Below are 25,007 nucleotides of genomic sequence, written 5' to 3' on the forward strand. Positions count from 1 at the left end.
AGTTTGTTCTATCTGTCTCACTGGAAAAAAATAGCACTCCACTCTTGTTTAGCTACTTGCATTATCAACGATACCTTTATGATAAAAGTGGTCAACAACGACTTCCCATGATGGCGAAGTGGAAACAAATCTGACTAGTATCCATGAGGATGCGGGTTCGATCCCTGGCCTCACTCAGTGGGTCGGGGATCTGGCATTGCCATGAGCTGTGGTGTAGGTCGCAGAGGTGGCTTGGATACCCAAGTTGCTGTGGCTCTGGCATAGGCCTGCAGCTGTAGCTCTGATTCAACCTCTGGTCTGGGAACTTCCATTTGCTGCATATTCGGACCTAAAAGCAAAAAAAAAAAAAAAAAAAAAAAAAAAAAAGTCAGCAAAACAAACACATAACTAAATAATCATCATGGTTTTTTATTTGAAAATTTACCTGTCACCTATGTATTTTCTCTAAATCTTGGTCCCTAATTGCTTTATATACAGATCTTCATACTTTCGCTCCTTTTTATTCTACAAATGAATTTAAAGGCCTGATGTTTTCTAGTCTGTCATCATGGAATTCTTGAGTTGGGGGGGGTGGCCTATAGGGAGTTGAGGACATGGATGAAGTCTTTGGTGCCTCCAATTTGCCCACCAGCAAAAGGAGAGTCACACCCTGGGCTCCACGTCAGACTTACCATGCCTTGAATATGGCACTTACCCAGACTGATCTGTGTGGAAAACAACACAGACATAAACTCAAGATACTCCCTTGTGGAAATGTGATAGTTCACAAAGCACTTGTAGTTAGCAAGTAGAACATTCCCATTCCTTCCACCTTTCTATTTGGAAAGTATATTCCAGGTGCAGCTAACTTTGAAGCATCCTTTTTGTAAGAACTACAGATGCATCTTCTGAGAAATCCTCATCAGGATTGGAGTGCCACTTACTTCCTCCATACAAAGAGACTAAATTAAGCAGGTTCTGTGTGGGTGGGGTTTTGTTTGTTTATTTGTGTGGAGGGGGTTGTTTGTTTTGTTTTGTTTTAGCCAAGTCCCTACTGATTGTAGTCATGGGATGTTCCGGGGGGCTCCACTCCAGCCCTGCTCTTTGGACATGTTAACATGTGAGCCCTTGGGATACCTGGCCAGGCTGCAGGCCCTGCCTCTGAGCTGGGATCCAGTCTTCCCAGGCTCATGCACCTGGCTGCAGGGACTGACCCACCAAAGGCTTGAGCTATGGAAAGACAATGGACAGAACCTGCAACTTGTGGCGGCTACTTGATGTGAAGAGATCACGTCATACTTTAGAAGACCACGATAAATTTCATGGGAGAAACAGAAATTCCTCCTTTTCAACGTAGGTTCATCTACCTTCAGAGAGATGTTGTGGAAATCCTTCCACATTCTATTACACTATCACTCCAAAGGGATGAAAACAGAAGGGAACAGTGATGTTTTACATCCTGCTGCTCCTCAAGGGCATATAAAAGGAGATCACAGCTTGAAAGCATCTTTTGCCAAATAGAATTATATAGGCCCTCCAGACTCATGAGTTAAGAAAGTGAAGTCTAAGGTACACAGAAATATAACTGAATAAACCAACTTGGAATTAGAGTCGTCATTCATCTACACCTCAGGACACCCTGTCTCTCTGCCTGGCTTGCTCCCTGTACCTCTTCCCCTGGTTGTCCCATTCTCTGATGGAAGAGTGATGAGTAGGAATTTTTATAAGCAGTTTCACTGGTTCCCCCAAGTTAGTATTTGCTTTCCAAGGATTTGGTTCCATTTGGATGACACAGTCTGGGAAGGCATCATGATGTGCCTGGTCCACTGATGATGAGTTTTCCAACGGGTATTTCTTCCCTACTTGACATTGCTCTCTTGGAACAGACTGATAATTCTCACCATCCTCTGCCCTGACATGTGGGCCTTCCCAAGACCCCAGCCAAACTACACCAAGGAGTCTGGCTGTGCAAAGAATTTCTCTGCTTTTGGCCCTCACAGTCAGCAGGCAGCCTCCACATAAAGCTTGAGGCCTGAGGCCTGAGACCTGAGACACCTAGACCCCAGCTAAGTTGCTTGCCTGCCTCCATACTCTACACATTTCTTCTGCCTGGAAGAAGAAGGACCCTCCCTTGAAGGCTATTTCTCTAGGTGTTTATGGACCACTCATACTGTGCTAAGCACTTTCACAGTTTGGGGATTTCATAGAAACCCTGACATCCCAGGTTAAGAAACCCTGCTCAAGGTGTATTATCCTTTAGTCATTCCATCCTTTCATCATTTCAGATTTCCAGAGAGCTCCAAAACAATAGAACCTTGAACAGTTACTTTGACCTTAGTTCTCATTGAGGGGTGACCATGTGATGCTGCCACAGGAACTCCTTATCATGGCTTTGATAGAGGTCTGCTCCATCCTTTCCAGGCCTCTTCTGAAGAAGCCAACAGGAGAAATTTCAGCTGGGGGAAGGGAGAAAGATCAGAGTTTGGCTTTTCATGCATGCAGTTTATTTTTATCTTAAGAGCACCACCATGGCCTTCCTAAATGATCATATTTCCACTTTTGCTTTAGCCACAAGAAAGCTGACAGCCAGGTTCACAACCCAGATCTGTCAACTGAATAGGATTTGAGGATAAGCAATTCTGTTGGCTAATCTGACACTTCCTAGGCACTAAGGTCTGCATCACTGTTCCTGTAGCAAGCCTGGGAGATGGACACTACTATTAGAGTCACTTTATAAAGAAACTGGGATTCACTCAAGTGCCTATGCAATGAGTAGCATAGGTAGACTCCACTTCCTTTTCTTGGGTTTTAATTATCTCCTGCCTGCACTATTGTAAGCACTTAATTGATTCCCAGCCTCTGGTCTACCTATCAGATTTACCTTTCTTCATTTTATTTTTCATTTAGTTCAATTCCACAAATATTTCTAAAATGCAGTGTGCAAAGTCCCTGTTGTGGCACAGAGGAAACGAATCCAACTAGTATCCATGAGGATGTGGGTTCCATCCCTGGGCCTCGCTCAGTAGGTTAAGGATCCAGTGCTGCCATGAGCTGTGGTGTAGGTCACAGACTTGGCTCGGATCCACAATTGCTGTGGCTGTGGTATAGGCCGGCAGCTACAGCTCTGATTCCACCCCTAGCCTGGGAACCTCCATTAAAAAAAAAAAAAAAAAAAAAAAAAAAAAAAAAGCATTGCTTTTTTGAATATACTTAGCTCTATGAAAATAAAATATGACTTAGTCCTTTTTTTCCTCAACTTTCCTTGGAACATTAAAGATTTGTTATCAAACCCACATTTACTAACATTGGTGTAAATACTTATAGAGAAGACATTATTAAATGAATGTTTTTTAATTGAATTCAATCAAATGCACGAAAGAGTAAATGTCGTGTTTTGAAAGAATGCTGCCAGAAAATAAATGTATAAATAAGGTTTTTTTCAATGTTGATTAATTATGGATTAATAACAGCTAACTCTTTCTGATAGTTTTGGGATGCCTCCCTTATGATTTCTTACCTACAATATTAGAAGTTTGGTCAACCTTCTCTCAACGTGCACCTGGGATCAAAAAGCCAAAAATTACAGAGCAGTATCTAGAGAAGAACTGGAAATAAATCAGAAACATCACCTTTCTGCCAGCTCTACTGAGGATATACTTGGAACACCATGTACAGACAAGGTCAAAGAAAAAAGAACTAATGGATTTGTCATTGAAGAATGTTTTCGAATTGGGCAAGACTTTCAAAATCAGAATGCTGCAGACCACAAAGACAAAGATTAAAATATGATACCATTAAAGTCTGTTAAAGTATGATGTCCCTTGTCCTCGGGATTTGAAAAAGAGGCAGTGGTAAAGGAAATGAAAGGAAGGCTTGCTCTGGGAACAAACTTTAAATGGCAATAAAAGCCAAAAATATAAACATATTCAAAAAGAATGAAGTTATGTTTATGCAGTTTAAGTTTATGATTCATCATAGAGAAAGCCTATGTGAAAGCAAATTAAAAATGTTTCAGTTATTTCCATAATCTGGCCTCCCACAAAATCTCTTTTAATTGAATGAGTCATTGACCTAACTCAAAGTGACGTTTTTGTGTTGTCAATTTTTCATTTCAGAGCTTCTGCTATAGCTACACTTAGTACTGTGTCTGAGCCATTGTGACCAGTCGTATCCATTCATATATTAACACATATGCGGTTAAAGCATCCACTTATTTTTAAAAATATAAGTTTCACTATTTCAAAATCAGACAGAAGCCTTTGAGGAAAGGAGGAAAATTGTATATATTAATTTTTCACTAATGGTCCTGAAATAATAGATTTTAAATTGATTTAAAAATGTATACCTCAAAAATATGAGTGATCAATATTCTTCTCCATACTGTTTAATTTCTTTCCCATCCTTTAAAGATATTTTGGTACCTCTTAGTATTACAACAATGATAGAATACTATCCTTCTTGCTGACAGTTTAAGAGAAGTTCTACAAAACAAAACAAAACTAAACAAACGCAAACCTTATATATTATTTTCAGTTAGAATAATTGTGTATGAACTCCTTTATTCTGACTTCACTCCATGATGCCAAACCCAAACCAGAAAATTTAGATTGAGTTTAAAAACTATGTACCATAAATATTTCACCTCTGAAAGGTACCACATTGCCAACTAAGAATTGAAGACATGAAAAATGTACTTTCTAAATCTGATTTCCAGACATTAAGGTAATCAGTGTTTTCTGTGAGGTTTACAAAAGTGTTCTTGGGTTTGGAGGATCTGTGGGATTGGCCTTTCTCAGTAACAGTTTGGTTTCTGTTTATTATCTCAAGGGGACCCCATGGCACAGCACAAGGGTCATGACATAATAAGCATTCAGAAAAAAATTTCAGGAATTCCTGTCGTAGCACAGAGGAAGCGAATCCAACTAGGAACCACGAGGTTGTGGGTTTGATCCCTGGCCTCGCTCAGTGGGTTAAGGATCCAGTGTTGCCATGAGCTATGGTGTAGGTCACAGACGTGGCTCAGATCCCACGTTGCTATGACTGCTATAGGCTGGCAGCAACAGCTCTAATTCGACTCCTAGCGTGGGAACCTCCATATGCTGTGGGTGTGGCCCTAAAAAGAAAAAAAAAAATTTCTACAGAAAAAAATTTCTTTAAGTGGTTAATTTGGGGTAGATGGGAGAGAAATATCAAATAAGGTTTTAATTCTGTTAGTACAACTTTCAACAAATAAACATACATCCAAGCTATAATTGTTTATTCAGGAGTTCCCCAGTGGCCCAGTGGTTACAGATCTGATGTTGTCACTGCTGTGACTGGTTACTGCTGTGGCGTGGGTTCAATCCTGGCCCTAGAACTTCTGCATGCTGCAGACTTGGCCAAAAAAAAAAAAAAAAAAAAAAAAATCATTTGACAACATTCACTTGCCTGATAACTTTATCAAAGACCCAGAGATGCCCTTTCTCTTCTGGTCCACGAATGGTGCCATGAGACTGGGAAATGTGATTAGCTCAGTGAGTTGAATGCTGTTTCTGATGACAACTGCTTCTTTCTTAGACAGCGCAAGGATGAGCTGGAACAGAGAATGTCTGCCCTCCAGGAGAGCCGGAGAGAGCTAATGGTCCAGTTAGAAGGTCTCATGAAGCTACTAAAGGTAAGATGCTTCAAATAAATGTTTCCTATTCTTCCAACTATGGCATTTCTTTTTAAAAAAATTTGCACATAATATGCAATGGTTTTTCCAACTGCTATATGTGATTTCCTCCAAAATGTGGTTTCAAACTCAATTATAAACTCTTTTCCTAGACACATCAAATGATAGCAGTCAATTACAGGGCTCACTCTTATCCATTTCCTGGAACCAAATTACTGAGGACCTTCATGGGACAACTTATTTCCATTTGGCTCATTTCCAGTTCCTTATGTCCTTGAAAGTAATAAAACTAGATTTATTTAGAAATATTTTACAGTTCATGCCCTTCAGCAATTCTGACTAAATTGAATAGAAGCTAATGTCTAATTCAGAAAATGAAGATATAGCCATTAAGTAATTTGGGTGATTATTGTTTTATTAAGGGGAGCAACTTGGTTGATTTCAGGAAATTTTATCAAATCTCTGTGGCTTTGGCAGCAAATCACATAACTTTTATGGGTTTCAAACACAAACTATAAATGGAAATATCTCCTTACTTTTCTGCAGGTAAAGCATTTAATAAGATGATCTATAGAAATCCTCTGCAGAGTATTATAATAATAATTCTCATTCAGAAGTGGCATTCTTTCTTTCATAAATCCTTCTGCCCTTCTTCAGTATACACTAAATTGCATTTCAAGTCAAAAGTAGACTAATTATAGCCACATACCCATAGTTGCTCCAGTAGAGGTTTCAGTGCTCTGTGGTGATCCTGCCTGGTATAAACAAGCATGAACCAGTATGGACTGCACCTGTGACAATGCCAACGACAGGAACCAAAATTTCTGATAGAATAACAAAGGCAGAGTCTCTGGGATAGCTCCTTTGTGAGACAAGATGTCCTGCCTTTCAATCCGTGGACCCCCCCATGCCCCTCACACCCTATTGTTTATTGTTTCTGTATTGTCCTTTCTTTTGTTCTCCCTTTCTTTTCTTTTCTTTTCTTTTCTTTTCTTTCTTTCTCTTTCTTTCTTCTCTCCTTCCTTTCCTTTCCTTCCTTTCTTTTCCTTTCTTTCCCTTCCTGTGTTTTCTTTCTCTCTCCCTTCCTTCCCTTTTATTTACTTATTTTTTAATTTAAGAAATTAAATATTTGATAAATATTTGTTGAAGCCTACTATGTCCCCAGGCACTGATATAACACTTTTTTTTCTTTTCTTTTCTTTATTCTTTTTCATTCCTTAGAAGACTTTTCCTGCCATCAGTGTCGAGAATGCTTTATCTTTACTAAACAAAATTCACTTTTCATTGTATCAGACATGTAAAGTGTAAGATTCAGTTTTTGTTGTACTATCCATGCTAAGACAGGACTAGGTAATTCGTACCCTCTTGCTGTTTCTGCCCTATGATCTGATTTGATGATCCAGAAAAGCTCTTTCTGTTTTCCTTTCCAAATGTGCCAAATGAAGAGGGCCCCTCCCAACTTTCCCTCCACTGAATGAGGAAACCAGACAGCCCCTTGCTTCTATTGCCATAGCTTCTGTCACTGTAGCAATGAGATAGGAGTCTGTTTACCACCAGCTATCTCGGCGTTAATTAGGCATTAGCCTAATTGAGCACTGTCTACTGTATCAGGATGTACCAATAGCAGGAGGGAGAGACAAATCATGTTGAAAGATGGTTGGATGCATGGAGGAAAGAGATGGGTCTGTTATCTCAAATATCTGAATAGACTAAAGTTGCCAAGGTAGAAGAGGCTTGACCTGCCATCAAAGCCACATTGAGATTTTCTCCCACCTTCCTTCCTTCACGCTGTGTACATGCTCTTATTGGAACCCTGGGTAATCTAACTATTATTGATTCAATCTTTCTGTAGGAAGAAGAATTGAAGCAGGGAGTAAGTTATGTCCCCTACTGCAGGTCTTAACTAACAGTGGAGGGGCCTGCCATCCTGCTGTTTTTCTCATTGCTTTTGCCTCTAATGTATGTTCATGCTTCAGTTTGGAAAGAGGAAAAAAAAATTATACTAATTTGCTTCCTTTTCAATGTAGTGCTTGACTTGAGACATGAAAGTTAGCATTTTTTATAACTATTACTACTGTTGACATCAAAAGAAGAGCTATTATGTCTTTCAGAAGAGGGAACACATTTGAATTTGTTGGAAACTTTTCAGATCTCCAGGGGTCTATGTTTCAAATCAGTCTCATGCTTTTCTGGGTTGCTGATCAGACCCTTTTCTTAACAGAAAGACATTTACCACAGTCACTGAAGTTACACTAAGTAGAACCCATAGCCCTCAGAAGCTAATCTTGACATCCTCTCATGCTGTGACTATTTGGTTCAGTTTCCATTTTACTGAAAAGGTGTGGAACTTCTTTTTGTAAAAAATCAGCCAGTTACATCTCCTTTCATTGCATAATTTTTAAGCCCTGCTCCCCACTGCTCACATTATATGCTCAGTCTAACAAGAGAAAAACTGTACTCTGTAACCATTCACATCCCAAATCAGAATCCCTACCGTTGGTTGACAGTCATCTCCAACCAATAGGCAACCTTCAGCCTTTCTCTTATCACCAAGCACTTTTCTGCTCTGGGAGTTCACAAGGTGTTTCATACATCTTGCCTGGAAATAGGAACCTTGTGACTCTGTAGCCTGAAACTGAAGCCCCTCTGACCATGTGGCCATGTGCAGAAGCCAGCAGAGGGAGCCGAGAACTCAAAACATAACAATAATGAAACAAAAGCAAAATAAAAAGCAGCTTTCCTTTCAATGCATGTACCAAGCTGTGTATGACAATATATCCCACTTGCTGGTCTTAGCAAAAAGTTTTACATTCTTTCCATGGATCAATTAGAACCACAGCCCGTCCAATTTCAACGTACCTTTTCATTCTTCTGTATTCTCTTTCCTATTATTCATTGTGTGTGTTTGTGTTTAACAAAGAATGTTTGCAAAATGCTGGACACATTTTTACCCTTCATTCCCACAGTCTGTAAAAAAGGAAAGTGTACAATGAATCTGTAATGTCAGACAATAAAGACAATGTATTACATTATTTGTATTTTGTGAACAAAATTACTTGAATGAGAGACAGCCCCCCTGGGTAAAGGACACACTTTTGCTGCCTGTATAATTGCCTATAAATGCATTCATGGGATATTGCTATTGTATGTTCGACATACTTAGATCATGGTAAAGAAAAATGCCATCTCGTGGTGTTTCTCTGCAAGCAGCCTCTTTTCTTTCCTGTCTCTTACTTGGCAAGTGCATAGAAAAAAGAAATACAGCTCAAATATAACCTTCCTCCTCCTAGTGGACAGAGAGGACAACCATTCTATAGTCAGTCAGCCTTGCTTTTAGTCATTTTCCCTGAGGGACCCTTACTCTACCATTTCCAAGGCAACACTTTCTTGAAAAGCTCGGTGGATCAGGAAGTTCATAAGCAGATGGATGCTTAGAGCCAAACCATGGCAGCGCCCATAAGAGCATCACTGCCTCCTTTCCCTCCACCTCCCCCCCCACTGAACCGTAAACAGTTGCAGCATCTTTGAAAGCCAGCCAACAGTGGGTACTGTTGCATAGGTACTTAAGGGCCATTATTAGTAACACCCAGATGTCTGCACTGCTTTGTCTGGGTGGGGAGAGAGTTTGTGGGTCTTATTTGCTTACATATTCAAGCTTCTTTTCAAAAAGCTCCCAAGGCAGCTTACAACAAAAGACATAAACAATGACTTCATAAAATAGAAACAGAAAAATAAGAAAATGCACATATGCTAATCATAAGGGACAAGGGTGTTACTCTGAGCTTTGTAGCAATGAGGCAAAAAAAAAGGAAAACGTAATTGATGGTTTTTCAGAACAGAAATACCCATTCTCAAGGGAGCAAAATTTCTGTTGGCATAAAATATAAAAAGAAAGTTTTCACTTGGAGCTTTAGAGAAGGAATAGTGAATAATAAAAAGGGACAACACAGCGGTAGATTTCTTGTGGCTGATTCTTATACAGACCTTCAGTTAAAATTAAAGACAGAACCCCCTATGTCCCGATCCCATAGAGGCAGTTCTACAAGGAAATAAACAAATGCCATCCAAATTTATAGATTTCTCATGATATAACATGATCTAAGGAGAGAATTTAGAGGTTTAAGTCTGGCATCTCCTTCTAAATTCTGTTTTTATTTATGAGCCTTTCCCCTTTGGGGACATTCTCTTTGTAAAATCAGATTTAAGACACCACACGCAACAAATTGTGCTTGATTTAATAACCTCTACTTGCTTTATTATAAGTCTGTGTGGTTCAATGTATTTTATTATATTGGTATACATAATTCCTACTTATACTGTTTCTTGTTAGAGGTAATGCATGAATTTATTCCCCTTGAGGAAAGAACATGAATTTAAAAAAACTAGTGCCTGTAATATAATATGATGATTATGGTATCATAAGCAATAAATTTTGTTTACAAACTTGAATTAAAATTATCCTACCCTCTTTCTTCTTTGTGTATTTTAAAGATTTATTGAAGGAACTATAAAAAGAACACTCATAAAAAGTTTAATAATGAAGGCGGCTGGGATATAATAGCAGTGACAATATGTTCCAGAGTTTCTGGTCTGCTTCCAGTGCCAAGTATTATGACCCGGTCTAAAACCAAGTATCCTGACTTTGAGTTCAGAAAACAAGATCTCAGTGATCATTTTCTTGGATTACTGGAGTTGGAACCTGACTTACGACGGGCCCGGCTCTTCACTCACAGCTCTAAGACCTTGAGCAATTCACTTGACTTTATAGCAGTTTCTTTCAAGCACACTGATAATACATGGCTCACAGAGTTATTGTAGAGATTTTAAAAGGTAATGGATATGAAAGTACTTTGTGAAATGCTATGGGCATGTCAGATATAAGTATAATTGCATGTATACATGTATACACATACGCACGAGAATATATAACCTGTTCTAATCTGACCCACATTTTACATGTAGGTGCGTGTGCTCACACTTGCACACGTGCATTTGCGAGCACACACACACACACACACACACACTCTCTCTCATTCGCTTCTCTTTCTCACATTAACTATCAGTGTCTCAATCAAGGGAAGAAAGTCAGGCTTTCGAGTTCCGTCTTCTGCTCCCCTTCTCTTCTCTATTTACAAGTGGATGGCCCGATTAATTCAGGAAACCATCATCACTTGAGTTCCTACTTCCTCGAAACATAATATGAAATGTACACAGGCCAGAAATGATGGATTTTACCATCTTAGGTTCACTGTCCATTATTCCCTTGGCCATCCTCTCTGGCGGATAGTCTATGGAGCAGTGGAGTGATCAAGAATGGGGGAGAGGTAATTCGCATCATAAATAATCAACTGCAATATTAGGACTAACATCTAGTATTCAAAAGCATACCCTCGCTGTCTCCCTTCCTCTCTCTCTCACTCTCTTGCTCTTTCTCTCTCCTGTCTTTTTCTCACACTTCTTTCAAATTAGGAATTGATTAATTCTAAAAAAGTAAAAATTGTCTCTCTACTTTTTTTAAAGCCTTAAAAAAATAAACCCTCTAGTTCAGGATAAAGACTAAGCCCCTCTTATGACACTGGAGGCCCCCAAACCCAGTTCCACCTTTGCCCAGCCTCATTCTGCTCCACTCCCCATGGCAAACCAGGTGTACCCACCATACTGCCCTCCCCAGAGTATCTCCAGTGCCCCTCACACTCTTAGTACCTTACCTGTCATACTTCAAACCCCTGGAATGCTCTTCCCCCCATACTTCTTTTCTGCCTGGAAATTTCCGCTCTAAGATCCAAGTCAAATGGTGCCTCCTGTCTGACCAGCCAGAATTAGCCACCTCATCTGTACCCCACCACAAGCCCTGTGATGACAGTAAATATGTGTTGGAAGAATGGAGGAAAAGAGGGTTAAATGTAACTGACACTGCTTTCTGTACCTTCCCAGGCCGTTATGTAAAACCAGCCTGACTGCGCAGCCTTCTTAGCCAGACTTGAGAAGCTGGCTTTTCCTTCATAATCCCAATTACTCCTTCTCATAGTCACCTGCTGTGCCATTTCTCCAGGCAGAGCTGTTTCCATGGTTAGATATTTGGCCTTCTCCTTACAGCATCCTTCCTTTCTGGTGCTGAATGGGAACCCAAGTAATTCCTGGGGGGAAAAACATCAGAAAATTTATGGACCTTGTCAGACTTTTTAAAAATTGATACAACAGCAGGTTGAGTGGACTCAGAATGGAGGGTAAAAATAAATTTTTCATTTATTCTCTAGGAAGAGAGCTATTTTAAATTTGCCAAGTATGATGTATGTTTTCCTTTTTCCATAAATCAACTCTCTTCTCAGGAATTTGAGATCTATATATTGATCGGCACGGACCATTGTCCCTTAAGTCTTTGCTCCATTAATCATCAAGTAATTTCCAGGAAAGGATGCTCACAGAGATGATTCACTCTAACTCTTCTGGAGTTCTTAGTCGACAACCATGCTTCAGAACCAGAGCAGAGGCCACCGTTACCTGTGAAAATGATATCTTCCCTGCTCTACCCCAATGCCAAGAGGCAACTGCCCTTCTCTAGTGGTCCTACAAGAACAGCAAAAAGCCCAGAGGCAGTGTTCCCAGCAGTAAGTCTGCTATGCATCAAACTGGCCAGTGTCCTGACAAAGAGAGATGGGGCCCTGATGGCCCAGAGAGCCAGGGTTCTACCCCCCCCCCCCCCGCCCCTAGTCTGGGCAAAGACCAACCATGATGGGGTAATGACAAGTTGTGGGAAAGATGCAGCTGAATTCTTACTTCAGTTTGGAATCTTCCACCTAAATTCTTCACATAATCAGCCTGCTTGAAATTATACCAATTAGAGATCCATTTAGGATATGGTGGCTATTAGTCATGCACACATTTGTGTAATTTAGGTAGTGGTTTTTCTCTTAACACGTGACCACAGTTCATTATTTTTCTCTGAACACAAGACCACTAGTGGGAGATTTGAAGACAGGAAGCAGGCAGGAAGGAGTAGGAAAAGTGGACTTTGGAGACTTTTTGAAGGTCTTAAACAGGAAGAGGTGAAGCCAGTGTCGTATCCAAAAGGGAGGGGAGCGGCCCACACAAGCACCCTGTGGTACTCAAGCTACTCCCCATGACCCAGTAACTAAAGATGCTGCCTGGCCAGCAGAAAGCCCTAGACCAATGCTCCAATACCACTCCCCAGTGGGTTTGAATCCTACGCCTTCTCTGTCTTCAGATCGCTAAACCTTTCTTTGTTAGTGAAGCGTGTGATTGTTGACCCAGTGCCCACAATCCTGAGAACCTGTGGTGCCATGGGAAAGCCCTGGCCTTGTAGCCTATAAGCTTGGGAACCATTTTATCTCTGTCATTCACTAGCTCAGCGACTAGTAACTAGCTACACACTAGCTTGAGTAACCTAATTATCACCTCTGAGCCTCAGCTTGCTAACCTGAAAAACGGGAATAATAATAATAATATCTCATAGGGTTGTTGAAAAGATTAAGTGAGGTAGATGGGATTGACGTGCCTTCTAGACTGCAAATTGCTGTTCAAGTCTAAACTCCTGGAGTTCCCGTCGTGGCTCAGTGGAAACGAATCTGACTAGTATCCATGAGAATATGAGTTTGATCCCTGACCTCTCAGTAGGTTAAGGATCTGGCATGCCCTGAGCTGTGGTGTACGTCACAGATGTGGCTTGGATCTGGCATTGCTGTGGTTGTGGTGTACGACAGTGGCTACAGCTCCAATTCAACCGCTAGCCTGGGAACCTCCATATGCCATGGGTATGGCCCTAAAAAGACACAACACACACACACACACACACACAAATATAGCTCCTATCATACCTAGCACTGATTGGTGGGAGGTAAAACAGAGCAGTGTATGTGTTTTAGACACTGTAAATGACATCCTAAATGGAGTTTTATTATTATGGTGAACCTCCTATCACAGAAGAGGATCTGGCTTTCGGAGGTGAGAACATAACCCACACTGTGTAGCCAAGAGCTACACAGCTTCTTCTTCCAATCCCTCTGTCCACCTTCCTGTCTCCAGTCCCTCCTCCCAGCTGCACCTGGTTCCTTGGTAAAGGGACCAGATGAGGAGCCCTGCTGAGAACCCTGCCTTGAAAAGGATGCACAGGAGAGGTTGCCAGTGAGAGGCACCTGACCTCAGGGTATCTGCCCAACACCTGTCTCCTTTAAGGGACCCTCCAGTAGCCGTAGCCCAACCAGGTCCCCACAACCCAAAGCAGGCCGAGCATCCGGGCTCAAGCTGCAGCCCAGGCTCTCTAGCTCCATCTCCTGGGCAATTCTTTTCATCTCTCTGAGCATTGTGGTCCATAACCACACCTTTAGCGCAATGGGACCTCCTACAACAAATGAGGGTGCATGAAAACCCTTGTATGTGGCAAAGCAGGACGCAAACGTGAAGTGACTTATTATTGGCGTGGGAAGCAAGGAAATGCCCAGGTAGCTGAGAAGCAGAGGTTTCACGGTAATGACACTGAGCTGCCAGAGTTCGCTGGGGGAAACCAGACCCATCCTGGAGCAGGCTGGGGCGAGTGGGCTACAAAGCATCGCAAGCGGGCACACTTCTCTTCCTTAGGCCGGACAGGCCTTCCAAGGTACTGTTGTGAGTGAAAGAGTGGAATCCTCAGCCCCTCGAGCATCACATGAGTTATTTTCTCTTTTGCTTCATTTTTAATTCTGGGTTTTTCTCCATTCATATATTTGACTTTTATGTGTGATGCTGAGCCCTGGAAAGCTAACAGCATGGCATTTTGCAGGATTGATGTGTATTTTAACTGCAAGCAGCTGAACCCACAGCAAGGATCTAAATCCAATATTTCAGAGCACTGCTCTGATGGTGCATGCCTGGGGTTTGAGGGGGGTGATGGTGAATCTCTGGGCCTTGCTGTGGAAGAGTCCTCCCTCCCCCTGGCCAGACCTGACCAACTGGAATAGAATTTCTGTGCTGTTGTGTATGTGCTGCTTACCTTCTGTTATTCATACTGACTTGACTTCCTTTGTAAACTAATTATGAAAAGAGAGAAAATATTGCCCAGAGACCTCACCATAGAGACAAGGCTGTGAGATTCAAGGTGTGGCAGTCTCAGAACAATTTCATGCTGAAGGACTGGAGTGCAAAGATAAATGGCTTTTAAGTTGTTTCCTCCTATTTCAAATCCCACTGTTCTTACTGCTAGAAAGCTGCCTTTGCATAGGTGAAGAGAAGGACATTTCCTACCTGAAACATTACCCCAAAATTAGAAACAGCGATTTCTTTTATTTCCTCTTCCCCATTTGAATCCCTGCGTCACAGAGCAATTTGACAAAGTCGGAATTTACTGTAAAATAGGGACTAAACGATTTATGCCTCATTTGATTCTTAATTTGAGATGTAATATATGCAATATGGCATGACATGATTTGAACTATAAATTATCCTCTACAGATGATGCCAGGAGAGACCGTTGAAAATTTAGGAAGTACATAAACCACACCCACCCCAAATAGTCTCTGAGTTTACATTTTAAACTTTCTCCTATTTTTTTTTCTATATAGAACTTCCTTTAAAGAGAAAATAAACACACCTTGTAATTATCGCTAACTGTAGCTTCATTACCTAGGCAAACTCTCATATATTATAGAACAATGAGTGCTGTACTAATATTCGTAGCTTTCGATTTGTTACCAAAACTTCAGGTTCTGTACTCTAAGGTCCTAGATTATCTGCACCTGCAAATCAGATTTAGTATTATCATCTCAATTGCCTAGGATTTTCACCTGCTTTGGAATTCCATTGGCACCAAATTTTAACATTTGACTGAGGTATTGGGAATGGCATCTGGCACTTTCTTGGGAAAACAAATTAATGACTTGCATTGTCTCTCCAGACCCAGGGAGCAGGTTCTCCCCGCTCCTCCCCCAGCCACACCATCAGCAGGCCCATCCCCATGCCCGTCCGGTCTGCATCTGCCTGTTCCACCCCGATCCACACGCCTCAGGACTCTCTCACAGGGGTAGGGGGAGACGTACAGGAGGCGTTTGCACAAAGTAAGTGTCATTATTCCTTGCTGTGCTTTGCTTTTATGTGGCAAATAAGTATCAAGGATTTCGTGGATTGGAGTTATCAGAACCGCACCATGGATGTTCTAGGGTATTCCGTGGTTTGCAGGCCTGGCCTGCAAGACCTTTTAGAAACTCCTTACCCTGTTCTGTTCTTCCCTTCACCATCTTATCTTCTTTTGGCTTCCCTTGCCCTGCCCTGTTATGGTTTTGGCTTTGGTTTTTAATGTCTTTGCTCATTAAAGGAAGGGAAGGGAAATCCTTTCAGCTATACCCCAGGAAATTTGCAAAGGTAATGCATTTTAAAGTTCTGAAAGGTCTTATTTCCTGCTTTCTTCTCTTTACACCAAAGCAAACTCAAGCTTGAGATTAAACAATCCTATCTCCTTAGACTTGACGTGATCAAGAAAGATGTTTAAGGAATTCCCATTGTGCTGCAGCAGAAAGGAATCCAACTAGTATCCATGAGGATGCGGGTTCAATCCCTGGCCTTGCTCAGTGGGTCTGGGATCTGGCATGAGCTGTAGTGTGAGTCGCAGACATGGCTCAGATCCCGTGCAGCCCTAAAAACCAACAACAACAAAAAAAATGGATGTTTTCTCATTTTACAGACGCCTTAAAGAGTTGAATCATTGCCTCTGCGACTTGGGACTAGGAGGCAAGGCTATAGTTAATAGGGGAGGGGAGTTCACTGGTGGCTCAGCAGGTTAGGGATCCTGCATTGTCACTGCTGTGGCTCCGGTTTGAACCCTTGCCCAGGAGCTTACACATGCCATGGATGGAGCCAAAAAAAAAAGGAAGGCAAAGAGTGATGTGAGATAACACAACATTCTCCCACTCCTCTTCCACTTTTGTACTTTGGGGGGTAGGATGGTTCCAAAGCTAGTGACCTTATTCATTAAGAAATATTTTAACACTTTATAAAATAAAGAGCTCATCCTACATAAGTTCATCTGTAAGTCAAGTATTTGGAATCTTGAGGCTTTTTTCCCAAAGATACTATGGATTTAGTCCACTGTTCCATGTCTACCTGTCCCACTCCCAAGCCAGCCCACAAATACCCATTTAACCCTATTGTGATGGAAACCTCATCATAATCTTTCTCTACCATAGAGAAACATGGTTGAAGTCCCAATTCAGGGTACCAGGCCCATTCTTCTGCCCATGACTTGGCAACAGGAGCGAGACTCCTTACCCCTTTTCCGCACTCTGAGGACCTTCAGTGCATGGGGTTTCCATTCCCAGGAGGTATCTGAAATGATAGGGGGAGCTCAGGACCCTGATGGGAGTTAGAGGCGGCAGTGATAGAGATCAGAATCTGGTGTGCTCACAGCCACCAGGTAATGGCTAAAGCTATGGCAGCTGCTGGGAAGGCCCAGCTCTCATGGCAAAACCAGACTTTTCATCTGTGTCGGTTAGTCTGAAGATAGTCTTGACCATACAAGCTGGTTTACCTGGGACCAGTTCACACTATCTTATTATTAATACCGTCCCTTCACTTGTAAAGTTGTCCCAATTTGGACAATAAGTTCTAGGAACCCTGATCAATTGCCATGTCATCTTACATCCAAGGCCACTGCCCTGAAAAACTATTTGGGGGTAGGAATGAACCAAAGCACTTCTGAAAGGAGAGTCTTAGACTTTTTTGCTTTAGGATATCAATGGAAATGATAAACAGCATAAAAAATTAAAAAAAAATAAGAAAAAGGAAAGCTTTGATTTTTTTCTTCTCATTATCATTCTTTCTTAAGGTTCAAGAAGAAATTTAAGGAATGACTTACTAGTAGCTGCGGATTCCATCACTAACACTATGTCCTCTCTCGTCAAAGAGCTGAATTCTGGTGAGTCCCTGGTCCCCTCTCATTTGTCTGCTCATTGCAGAGAGACACATAAGTTTCTGTTAGCAACCTGTGCATTATCAAATATTAAAAGATTTTTTAAAGATCTGTGTGATATTTTGTTGGTATATCTGATTTTTTTAGGGCCATTTACCTTTTAGTGATAAGAAGGCTATGAATACATGCTTAAGGCAGAAAGTTTGAAAAATGCAAAAAAAAAAAAAAAAAGGAATAAAGGAAGATCTTAAAATTGGCTTGTAATTGCAGGATACCAAGTCAGCCACTGTTAAATATATCATGACCCAAAGTGACAGGAACCTAAAGTTATTTTATATGGTCACATGTCTTATTTAGACTCCGTTAATTTGGAACACATGGCTATTTGAATGAAGCCAAACTGAAATTTATCTTTTCAATATCACTAAAGAAAGATCTGCCCAGAAAATAAATAGCGTAAAATCGCAACACCCTTCATCCTAATAATACCACATGGAGTTTTAAAATTTTAACAGCATGAATAAGCAAGTAAATATCTTATACCAGTTACTAATACATCTCATCTATTCCTTAAAGCCCATCTAGCAAGATATCTCTTTGGCAGTGCTACAGTCATTTAGTTGAGATAACAACAACTGTAAGAAATAAAACTTCAAGATTAAAAAAATTTCTGGATTTAAGTTTCTTAAAGCCTTTATAGGGAGTTCCCATTGTGGCTCAGCAGGTTACAAACCTGATTAGTATCCATAAGGATGTGGTTCGATCCCTGAGCTCACTCAGTGGGTTGAGGATCTGGCACTGCCATGAGTTAGGGTGTAAGTCATGGAATCAGCTCGGATCTTGCATTGCTGTGGCTATGGTGTAGGCTGGCAGCTATAGCTCTGATATGACCCTGGCCTGGGAACCTCTATATGCCACAGGTGTGGCCCTAAAAAGACCCCCCCCAAAAAAAGCCTCTATAATTAGAATTAAAGCAATGAAAGTTGTTGCTGTTATTTTAGATTGATTACCGAATAGGATAAAAAGGACAATAGTTAATAATCATGATTAATGGCATGTAACCACTGCCCTAGCAAATGATGACTAAAATTGTTATTCTCATTATGGACATTTCAAGTACATTCAAAAGTTTATGCTCTTATAATATTTTCAAATATTAAGTGAATATTTTAGTCTTCTATGTCCTAAGTTAAAGTAATATTAAGCAAAAGCAACAACAGTTTTAATAAAGATTGTCGTAGAGGGGAAAAATAGAAGATTCGAGAATCAAGTCAGTTATGAACACAAAAATTCATGGCATTATTAAGCTAAAAAAAGACAATACAGTATATTAAATGATTTTATGGTAATTCGTATAAGCATCAATTCTCATTTTGAAAAAAAAATGAACACTTAAATGATTTATGTAGAATAACTAGTCAGTGTTTTATAAAGCACAGATTGGTTTAAGCCTAGCCCTTATTTGCCAATTATAAAAGAATCTAAGTCATTCTTTACTTTTTCAATTGTACCTAATAGAAGTGGGGAGTGAAACGGAGAGTAATGTGGATTCTGAATTTGCACGGACTCAATATGAGGATCTGGTTCCATCACCAACCTCTGAAAAGGCTTTTCTAGCACAAATCCATGCCCGAAAACCCGGGTACCTTCATGGAGGAGCCACCCCGAGCAGCATGCGTGGGGACGTGTGAGTATCTTCTCCTGGGGGATATTTTCTCTGTAACAGAACACTCTGCAGGGAGCATAGGAAAATAAAAACATGGTTGCTTGGTTTTTTATTTTGGAAAGGGACAATGCAGTTTCTTTTTCTGCCAGAAGAGGTAAAAGAGTACTATGTTTCAATTTGGCATTGTGGCTTTTTCCCCCCCTAACAATTTCCAGGGTATCAATAACCAAAACCAACCAATGCTTATTGAGAGCCTGGCTGGCCCAAGGCACTGTGCTAATTGGATATAAAATAGAGTTTAAAAAAAATCGCCCCCAGCCTCTCAGGACTTGTAGACTCGTTCAGGAAATAAATCATCCTATCTTATTCACTAGATAAGAATTTACTAGATTTGCTCCTAAAGGACCTGGTGGAGTTCCCGTCATGGCGCAGTGGAAATGAATCCAACCAGGAACCATGAGGTTGCGGGTTTGATCCCTGGCCTCGATCAGTGGGTTAAGGATCCAGCGTTGCCGTGAGTTGTGGTGTAGGTTGCAGATGCTGCTTGGATCTGGTGTTGCTGTGGCTCTGGTGTAGGCTGGCAGCTGTAGCTCCGATTGGACCCCTGGCCTGGGAACCTCCCTATGCTGCAGGTGCAGCCCTGAAAGGACAAAAGACAAAAAATAAATAAATAAATAAAATAAAGGACCTGGTGATCTGAAGAGGTCTCTGTTCAGAGTGGGAATAAACATCATGATATACATACTTGTGGTTGAAATAAGCAAATGCATAAAATCTCCTTATAAAGCAATCCAATTTACTTGATTTGTTGCATATGTATAAACCTGACCTTCAAAAACATTTTGCAGAGATTTTCACCCAATTAGGCTTCTGTAGCTTGACAGGAGCCAACAGAATCAGTGACATCCCCTCTAGACTTTCTGTGACCTTGGATCAGCTTAAACTAGTTGGGCAGAGGAAACCAAAGCTAGGAGAGACCTGCAGAACTCAGCTTGGGAAGGAAAAGAATAAAATGAAGGAAGGGAAGTATGTGGAGTTCTGAGACATGTGGGCAGGGGCTTACCAAGAGGCTGGAAAAGGGGAATTGATAAACAGTTTAAAACACTGCAAGAGTTCCAGTTGTGGCTCAGTGGAAATGAATCTGACTAGCAACCTGAGAACACGGGTTTGATCCCTGGCCCCACTCAGTGGGTTAAGGACTGCAGTTGCTGTGAGCTGTAGTGTAGGTTGTAGACTCCAGCATTGCTGTGAGCTATAGTGTAGGCCAGCAGCTGCAGCTCTGATTCAACCCCTAGCCTGGGAACTTCCCTATGCCAAGGGTGCAGCCCTGAAAAGCAAAAAAAAAATTTTTAAATTTTTAAAAATAAAACACTACAGAGGAGTGAGACTGCTTCATGTTATAAGTGCACATGACTAGTCTATGAAACTAAACTGGCTGTTTGAAAGACCCAAGGAAGAAACTAACCAGAGGCCTTTCTGGTGTTCTGGCTCTCCATCCAAGTAGGGAGTAAAAGACCAGTAATAATGGGGAATTATAAATAGATAGGATTTGAAAGCAAGCTGTGAAAAGGCAAAGCCTAAGATCAAAAGAAAAGTTATAATTTTAAATGGCAGGAGGGAAGCTGCTGCTTTTAATTTTAGTTTCCTTTCTTATCCTTTTCTCTATAATTCAGAATTATTTGATTTGTTGGTTGTTCAAAATAGTGAATTAGTTGTCATCAACTTAAGTCTGGTACATATCTATTTGATTTTTTGTAATTAAGCATTTACATGGCAGTGACCTAAAATTTTTTTCTTTCAATCCTAAAATCCAAGACTGTAACTAAAGCCACTCCCCTCTGCTGTCCCTGGCATGTTATTGACAGTATCAGCTACCACTGTGGCTGCAGTGGAGGGGGTGGGGGCAGAGGCAGGATGGGAAGAGAAAGTTCACTAAGGCCTCACAGACCTATTTAGGCTGGCCCCAAACCTCTAAAAATAACAAGAACATGTCATCCAGACATAAATAAACATGAACAATGGCATTTAGTTCCAACCCAGAAACTTCTACTTGACCACTCTTTTTATTTTAGGGGATGTTTTAATATCTGTACTATCTAAACGTGTCCTGTGTTTTACCCTGAGAATATTTCAGTCCTATGACTTAGGTAGTGATCTTTTGTCAGGCCCAGGAAGAGCTTTAGACATGCTGGGATGAAAAGATGGGGAGAGAGGGGTCACACATTAATGGATGGGATCATTCTTATCTATTTATTTCACCATAGAATTGGACAGTGGAAATGGAGTCCCTAAATTCAGAGCCAGTGAATTTTTTTTTTTTTTTTTTTTTTTGTCTTTTTAGGTCTGCACCACCTGTGGCATATGGAGGTTCCCAGGCTAGGGGTCGAATTGGAGCTGTAGCCACTGGCCTACACCGCAGCCACAGCAATGTGGGATCCAAGCCATGTCTGTAACCTACACCACAGCTCACGGCCTTAACCCACTGATCAAGGCCAGGGGTCGAACCTTCGTCCTCATAGATGTTAGTCAGATTTCTTTCCGCTGAGCCACAATAGGAACTCCCAGAGCTAGTATAAATTTTTAAGATCAAGAGCTATGGGTTAGAGTATTAATCTTCCTGACATCAATCAGCTGATATTCTGAGACTTAATTCTACCATAAAAATAAAGCACAAGGGTCCGTGTGTCTATATACATACATAACACAAAGAGGGTTAGATTATGAACAAATATCCTTAATCATTATTTCACTAGAGGGCTCACTTTCCTTAGAGAAAAGGTTCTTGATTCTATTTTTCGTTTAAAGCCCCCAAATTGGGAAAATTAACCATTGCATTTAGAATGGATAAGCAATGAGGTCCTACTATACAGCTCAGTGAAGTATATCCAATCTCTTGGGATAGAACATGATGGAAGATAGTATGAGAAAAAGAATGTATAAATATATGTATCTGACTGGGCCACTATACTGTATAGCAGAAATTAGCACAACACTATAAATCAACTATAATTTAAAAATAAAATATGTACTTTTTTTAAAAAAAGATAAATCTGCTTTTTTTTTTTTTTTTTTTTTGTCTGTTTTTAGGGCTGCACCCATGGCATATGGATATTCCCAGGCTAGGGGTTAAATTGGAGCTGTAGCCGCAGGCCTATTCCACAGCCACAGCAACACCAGATCTGAGCCATGTCTGTGACTTCCACCACAGCTCACGGCAATAACGGATCCTTAACCCACTGAACAAGGCCAGGGATCGAACCAGTGTCCTCATGGGTACTAGTCAGATTCATTTCTGCTGAGCCACGATGGGAACTCCAAGCCTGCCCTTTTTAAGACTGACAAACATTTAAAAGACAACTCCTTCCTGCAAAACCCTAGAAAAATATAGACAACATTGATCCCCAGACTGCCATAGGAAATTGCCCAGGAGAAAACCTTGATCATCTATTTCTCCAGCTTCCAAAGCTTTTCTAATGTTTTCCATTAGGTCAAAGAAGATACTGGATTAACGTGAACTGAAGCAAAGGAGTGAATCGGAGGATTAAATGAATGTGCCCCCCCCCCCCAACTATAGCTAACACATGATTTCCACTCATACTTTCCTTTTAAGATTTTCTCCAAAACACCCTCTGTGGTTGATTCTCAGGGTTACAGAAGATGGGGACCCCTACGTGCGGCCAGAGGATGAGAACTATGAAGATGACTCTGTCCGGCAGCTGGAAAATGAGCTGAAGATGGAGGAATACCTGAAACAGAAGCTACAGGATGAAGCCTACCAGGTACCGAGAGCTGGCCCCACACCACCCACCACAGCTGCCCCAGGCCCTTGGTAGCTGGATCTTCTCCATTCCCCCCAAATTCAGTGCCTTCTCCTTCCTTCCACCCTCCCTTTCTGGAACATTCTGACAGAACTCCTTAGTCCATGGATTCTAGACAAGAAAAATGTTCAGTACTTCTTCTGGCTGTCACTCACCATGTATTCTTATAAACTCTGAGCCAGAGAGTAAAAAGAGGGCTTCCATGTTAGTGGAGACATGGTGACCAACAGTCCAGAGTCCCCCAAAATCATTAGGAAAATGCTTTTTTAAAAAAGGTACATGAAGTTGCCATTGTGGCACAGGGGAAATGAATCCGACTAGTAGACTAGTATCATGAAGATGGGGGTTCGATCCCTGGCCTCACTCAGTGTGTCGGATCCAGCCTTGCTGTGAACTGTGAGGCAGATCGCAGAGGCAGCTCAGAACTCACATTGCTGTGGCTGTAGCTCCAATTTGACTCCTACCCTGGGAACTTCCATATACTATGGGTGTGGCCCTAAAAAGCACAACGAACACACCAAAAAAAGATACAGGAGTTCCCATTGTGGCTCAGCCAGTCAAGGACTGGATGTTGTCTCTCTGAGAATGCATGTTTGATCCCTGGCCTCACTCAGTAGGTTAAGGATCCAGCGGTGCCATAAGCTGCAGTGTAGTTTGCAGATGTGTCTTGGATCTGGTGTTGCCATGGCTGTGGTGTAGGATGGCAGCTGCAACTCAAATCTGACCCCTGGCCCAGGAACTTCCATATGCCACACATGTGTTCCTTAAAAAAAGAAGAAAAAAAAAATTTTAAAGATACAGTCGGCCCTCTATACCCACAGATTTGAAACCTATGGATACTGAGGTTCAACTATAAGGGATCTGAGCACCTGTGGATTTTGGTGTCTGCAGGGTGGGGGTATCCTGGAACCAGTCCCCTGTGGATACTGGGGGATGATTGTGCCGAAAACAAGAGGCAAGGAAGTTGAATACGTGTAAATATATCCCCTCCCTTGATTCATTGTCCTCAGCTTCCCTCATATCAAATGTCAAGGAGTTAAAAAGTAATAAACCTCACCAAGAAAAGTTGGGGGAACTGCAGGCCCATGTTCAGCAGGGTGTGGTTGGACAAACTGTCTTATCTACTGGAGCATATTTATCCATCTGAGAATCACTGGACATAACAAACACACACAATTGGGAATAAATGCAGTTAGTAACTCATCCTCAAGGGGATACATTTTCCCCATGAAGACTGTTCTGCTGTCATGTTTGTTTTCTTGTATGTTTCTCTTCCCTCTGTTTTGTTGGGGTTCTGGGAGTTGAGGGGTGTTTGGCTGGTTGAGATCTGCTGCCTCCCAGGCCCCTGTGTGTTATTGTATCATGTCAGGCTTTCTGGCCAATGGCCAGACAGCTTTCTCTACCCTTTTTGGCCAGCAGTAGCCCTCTTGTACTGTTTGTGAAGGAAAGAGAAGCAGAGAAAATAAATGATCTCTCCTTCTCAACTGTTTATCAATTAAGTTTGGAGATATTTTCCCAAAAATAAGAGAACAAAAGGGAAGCCCACCAACTCCACTTAGACAATATAACACGGAAGTTTTGCCTCTTTGGAATGTTCCATTATTAGCCTTTTTAGTTGAACAGCAGCATTTCAGGAGCCTATCTTACAAAACCAACAGTAGCCAGATACATAAAGCTATACTTCAACGCTACAGAAACAGAGATGCCTCCAGTGCAGACCACAAAGGATGCTCTTTCTTCTTGACTTCTATGGCCTGACCACAGGAGGAAATTAGCCCAGGTGCAGCTCCAAGGTATCTCTGGGAACTCTGAGAGATGGTGTTCCTAAACATATCTCATTTGGCTCTGCTGCATAGAGGGAGACAGAGAGTTAAATAATTGATATTCTAAATTATGCTGTTACAGGTGCCTGTTAGGCCTCCCTCTTTGAGCTCATATCAGTTTCTGGATTTGGGTGACAACAGAAACGAATTCTAGATTTTTTTTTAAAAAAAAAGG

General features: G+C 41.3%; 1 protein-coding gene across 22 annotated transcripts in view; it reads left to right on the forward strand.

Annotated features, from left to right (window-relative positions):
* The window catches only part of DTNA (dystrobrevin alpha), a 218,448-nt gene that overhangs the window by 185,253 nt on the left and 8,188 nt on the right, over positions 1-25,007 (forward strand). For 10 of the 22 annotated variants that reach the window (XM_021096233.2, XM_013999288.3, XM_084964443.1 and 7 more), the window contains 6 exons: positions 5,536-5,632; positions 7,485-7,505; positions 15,519-15,678; positions 17,442-17,531; positions 19,044-19,212; positions 22,838-22,970. In XM_021096233.2, coding sequence (XP_020951892.2) covers positions 5,536-5,632; positions 7,485-7,505; positions 15,519-15,678; positions 17,442-17,531; positions 19,044-19,212; positions 22,838-22,970 — 670 coding nt within the window. Of the gene's footprint in view, positions 1-5,535; positions 5,633-6,853; positions 8,665-15,518; positions 15,679-17,441; positions 17,532-19,043; positions 19,213-22,837; positions 22,971-25,007 lie in introns of those variants that run through there. The other 12 variants (XM_084964446.1, XM_084964447.1, XM_084964445.1 and 9 more) reach the window with 3 other exon arrangements.

The sequence above is a fragment of the Sus scrofa genome, chromosome 6, assembly GCF_054392235.1.
Source record: "Sus scrofa isolate SSC_HxYL_T2T_F1_AM1 chromosome 6, Sscrofa_HxYL_maternal_Yorkshire_Landrace_v2.0, whole genome shotgun sequence".
Classification (NCBI taxonomy): Eukaryota; Metazoa; Chordata; class Mammalia; order Artiodactyla; family Suidae; genus Sus; species Sus scrofa.